General features: G+C 32.5%; 1 protein-coding gene across 1 annotated transcript; it reads right to left on the reverse strand.

Moving 5' to 3' along the window:
• Positions 1-808: 808 nt before the first annotated feature.
• Positions 809-4,841, reverse strand: LOC139889630 (uncharacterized). The gene is made up of 5 exons (XM_071872571.1): positions 4,753-4,841; positions 2,580-2,622; positions 1,796-2,236; positions 1,175-1,273; positions 809-944 (listed from the first exon to the last, which is right to left on the reverse strand). Exons 1-5 carry the CDS (start codon positions 4,839-4,841, stop codon positions 819-821), a joined length of 798 nt encoding a protein of 265 aa, XP_071728672.1. The 3' UTR covers positions 809-818.
• Positions 4,842-5,485: the final 644 nt, after the last annotated feature.

A 5,485-nucleotide genomic window follows, 5' to 3' on the forward strand; every position in this document is an offset into this window, starting at 1 on the left:
AATAATAATAATAATTATAATAATAATTATAATAATAATAATAATTATTATAATAATAATTATAATTATAATTATAATTATAATTATAATTATAATTATAAATAATTCATTTAAAGTAATTGATAGAAAAAATTATGCCATTGGTACCCGTGGTTTATACACTTTTGCACGATTAATACCTAGATTTTGCTTATTATACGTAAAATAACGAAATTACCCTCACATGTTGCACATATGTGAGGTGTTGGTGCCAAACAAGTTAAATATGCAAAGCATATGTATCAATCAGCAAAAATAAAAGTTTAGGTTTTGTCATGCAAAAATGTACAAATTATCACAGGTACCAATGATGTAATTTTTTCTAATTTAAAATCATAAAACCTTATTGCTTTCAAAATCAGCATGCATATATTATCGTATTATTTTTTGTTTTTATTTTGTATTTTTTAAATTTTTAATTAAGCAAAATAATATATAAAATAATAATGACATCATCATTATACAAATTAAAAAGTAATTAGTGAAATGATAACATCATCATTCTAGATGTTTATATGAATATATAAATATAGATATCATCTGCTAGTAAGAATATATAAATATGATATATCCTATTATAGTTAACAAATACTTCCATTATTATACAACGAGTACTTATTTACAATCTGTGTTTTAACATTTCTTACAAAGAAAAAAGTAGCAAAATCAAAATGTGAGATCACAAAGACCTACACATCTTAATAACATTAAAGGTTTTCAGGTATTTTAGACCATAGCAAAACCTTCTTAGAATCTGAGTGACTGTCTCTAAACGATGATTAGAAACGCTTAATCACTTTATCAAACACGTCGGTTTCTTCTTGTTTTCGAAAATTTTCTTCTGTTTTGGCAAACCTTCCTTTAACTCGCGGTTGACTATCTGCCAACATCTTCCTGCAAGTATACTAAAATGAAATAAAGTAACAAGTTTAGCATACATACATCCACTTCAATACATTAGATTAACAAAATACAAAATCTGCCTACATCAGTACATCAACTTCTTTTTTCGTTTCTATTTTTTTTCCTCATTTTTTTTTTTTTTTGGCGAAAAAAGGAAATATAATTAAATTAGTTCGAAAAGATCTGAATATCATTAAGTTTCTTCATGGACATTAATGAAATGATCTCGCACCTTAACTTTTCTTTCGAAATTCCTCTTTCTCTTCTTATCCCTATATCTTGAGAGCTTCTGAATGCGTGTTTCTGTCGTATGATCCCCAATAAGACGTGTCTGTATAATGTAAGAATACACATATATAGCTCAGATAAACCTGTAAAATAAGCTAAAAACCCACCAACGAACATTTGCTTCAACGGTATCAAGCCTCAGTGTGGAAGGACCCGATTAGTTGCCAAACAACCCGGGTTCAATTCCTGGGGGCGGAAGGTTTTCTCTCCAATTTCCTGCGATTAGTTGCCAAGCAACTCAGGTCCCGCGATTAGTTGCCAAGCAACCCGGGTAGGAGTTTCCTCCTAGCGTGTGTTGATGCAAATGATGAGGGTCGTTGACCGTTCAAAAAAAAAAAGCTAAAAACCCAATATGCTACTTTTTAACGGCTTACTAAATTATCTCGTTTCAGGTTACGCCTTAATGTGACTTATTATAATATAATTAGCTGAAGTCGATAATCTCATAAGACGAAAAAACTACTTGAAAAAATTGATAAGCCATATATAGCTTATATACACTCTAGATTCATATGCAAACACAGTGCCTAAATTAATTAAACTAAAATTAAAATAAAATATAAACCTTAATGTGTCCTTCGCTGAAGGCCCTGCGCATACCATAAACCTTCTTTGAGTCTGCATTTGGGCTAACTACTTGATCCCCATCAGCGTAGGTTAAACTATCAGAGCTAAAACTTTTTGTAATTTTTCCCTGAAGATGCACATTTTCCTTCACACCGGTGCTATCTATTTCTGTTTCTGGGAGCTCGAGATTCAAAACTTGTGAGGGTGATGATGGTACTTTTAACAAGATATCTTCATATTCGTAAAATAGATTGCTCAACAAGTAGTCGTTTTGGAATAATTCGACATCCGTAGACTTGATTTCTTGTGAAACGACGTCTTCTTCACATAAGATCATAGACATGTGATTTAGGGACACCAATGGTTGCTCTGTTATTGGTTGTGGTTTTTTGAAAAGATCCCATTCGCCCCCAAAGTCATAACCCGATATATCAGAGAACTGAACCAAATAAAACGAAAAAATCATTAGAGCGAAGTTGAAAATAGATCGGTTTTGGACATTTTCTCTTGAATAATCTTCGACTTAAATAAAAATAATCTAGCTATAAATTAAATGGTCTAGTGGTTCACCCTTTTACACTTGTGTATTGGGATGGGGTGGGAAGATCTCAAGTTCGAGTCCCTCCCCTTAAAAATATCCGTGGGATTTATTTCCTGAAAGCCGGATTGTCCCGAGAGGTTTTACCGACCCATATTCAGGAATCAGGTCCGACCCGCCTGCCCTCGGGATGGTTTAAGGTTCAGATCTCTGTAATGCGGTTCGGGTTTCCGCCCGAAAGCACGTGCGTGCGTGGCAAATAAGATTTTTCGATGCCAACAACTTGCCTATAAAAAAAAAAAGTTTATGTTCAATGCATATAACACGTTACATTTTACTATACAAAATAGGTTAATAGTTAAACGGATAAATTTTTCCCTATTCACCTTTTTTATCTACCACCGAAAAGGTAAATTATGGTTTTGAACCATTATTCGACCTTTAACCGGTACAATATCCTAACTCTTGTTTTATGTGTCCAAAAAGTGATCATTTTCAAAAGATAAAACTACACGGTTGGTCCTTAAAGGTTGTCAAAGACTACATGTGTGACTTTTTTTTATGACCTTAAAGTTTGCAATTGTTTCAATAGAGACCCCGACACTAACGATCATTATTTTTCCGTTAAATCCTACCATCTTCCTTTCACATGAGGCTAATTTCGGCAATTAGGTATCTCTTCTTTATCCTCAAATTAAAAACCTTTCCTCAACTTCAATTCCATTAAATCCACTTTGCCTCCAAATTGAAGCGAGAAACAATAAATGGGAGTCAATTTTCAAGAGCAAATTAACTAATGTGCATATTAGAAAACATATCAAATAATTAATGTGCATGTTATTGAGATGTTTGTTTTTATTGTTTTGTTATTCTTATTTGGTTAGATAGGAGTATTTGGGGCTTGTATTTGTTTGTGTGTCGGGCTCGTTTTGTGTTCCGGTTGTTCAAGGCTCAGATTTAGTTAGTTTTTAATCCTTGTTTAGATTTAGGGTTCGGTCACTGCTTTAGATCCTTGCAGTGCTTTTAGTTCTTTTGTATCTCTATTCGTCTTTAGCTTTAATATTATAGTTTTTTTTTTCCCAAAAAATAAAAGAAATAAAAATAAATAAATGAAACATTATATTACTCTAATTTATAACAGTTGAAATCAATACCAGTTTGAGAATTAAATTATCATATTAACTATTAGACAAAACTTATGAATAGCTTCAAGGGCATTATTGTCTTTTCACTCTTTTTTTTTCTTCCTGTTTTAGGATTTAAAGCCGGCGAGCACCGTAATATATAGTGGAAGAAAGGGGATGGGGAAAGATTGAGTAGAAAGTTCTAAAGAGAGAGTTATGCTTCTTCCCGTTCCCATCATACTTCAAATTTTAATTTCTAAATTATTATTATTATATTATTATTATTATTATTATTATTATTATTATTATTATTATTATATTTAATAGACAAAACCTGTAGCACAATTCATCAACAGTAACCAGAATTATTTTATTAACTATTAGACAGAATTATTATTTTATTAACTATTAGACAAAACTTATGAATAGCTTCAAGGGCATTATTGTCTTTTCACTCTTTTTTTTTTCTGTTTTAGGATTTAAAGTCGGCGAGCACCGTAATATATAGTGGAAGAAAGGGGATGGGGAAAGATTGAGTAGAAAGTTCTAAAGAGAGAGTTATGCTTCTTCCCGTTCCCATCATACTTCAAATTTTAATTTCTAAATTATTATTATTATATTATTATTATTATTATTATTATTATTATTATATTTAATAGACAAAACCTATAGCACAATTCATCAACAGTAACCAGAATTATTTTCGTCATTTCACCTTTTTTATCTCCAATAATAAAAAAATCAACTTTCGTAAAAGAACCAACCCTTCAATGTTACCAAAAGATGTCGAAAAAAAATCTTTCTTACAAAAAAAATCAACTTTTTTTTCTTCATCAACGATAAAAGAGGTAACTTTCAAAAAAGTAACAACCCTTCAATGCTACCAAAAGATGTCGAAAAACATTCTTTTTTACAAAATAGATCAACTAACTTTAAAAAAAATGAACGCTAAAAGAAACAAATTTCACAAAAAGAACAACCCTTCAATGTTAGATGTCAAAAAAAAAAAATTTATACAAAATAGATCAAGACTTTTTTTAACTCGCATTCAAGACGGAGCCCCGACGCGAAGCGATGGCTCCACAACTAGTTGGCACCAAAGTTTAGTCCCAAAATTTACAATCAGCTTCCCAAATGCGAATCTAAGCACGTTCTTCTTTGGATCTCCGTAAAGTTCTACTGGATCCTTAATAATCCTTAACGATGCTTCAACCGCTTTAACAATATCCACCAACGGCGGTTGAACCCATATCTGCGTAGGGTCGTAGATCTATAGAATCAGCGGCGGTTCACCGCAGATCTGACGGCGGTGCTTCCGGTGGTTCTTGGTAGTCATGTTTCAGTGACGGCGGGGATTGGACCGGATACGGTGGCGTGAGCATTTTTTTGGAGGCGTTGATAGTGAGGAGAGGAGAGACGGCGGATATGGTGGTGGTGTCGGTGTCGGTGACGGTGGGTGTGGTTGTTTTAAGGGAGCACAACCCTTGTTTTGTAAAGCAGAGGATGCAACTTAAGAAATGGTGTCACATTTGCAAGGCTGATCTGATCCAAGGGCTTGTTTTGAAGGGTGAATTATGATTTCTATTTATGTTCATCATCACTTATAATTTGAAGATTTCTTTGTAAATTGACGAAATTATCCTCAGATGAAAAGCACTTGGTTGTATTTAACGGAAAAAAATTAACGATTGTTAGTACAAGGGTTTCAATTGAAACAATGGTTGACTAACCATGACTCCCAAAGTCACATTTGAAAAGCCAAAATAATAAGTCAAACAAGTTATACATCTCAAGTTATGAACCCATATAACTTTAAACCATAAAAACAGAGATAAGTAAATTTACCAAGCAAGCATTGGACTTCTGTGACATCCAGAAATCATCAAAGTGTTGATCATCATATGAAACATTCTGAACATAATGGAACATTGGATCAGTTTCAGCATATACACACTTCTTTCTTTGACCAAAAAGTCAAAACTTGTGTTCCTTTTCTTCAAAGTTTTGTAGAAAAAATATCACTTCA

This window comes from Rutidosis leptorrhynchoides, chromosome 2, assembly GCF_046630445.1.
Source record: "Rutidosis leptorrhynchoides isolate AG116_Rl617_1_P2 chromosome 2, CSIRO_AGI_Rlap_v1, whole genome shotgun sequence".
In the NCBI taxonomy this organism is placed as follows: domain Eukaryota; kingdom Viridiplantae; phylum Streptophyta; class Magnoliopsida; order Asterales; family Asteraceae; genus Rutidosis; species Rutidosis leptorrhynchoides.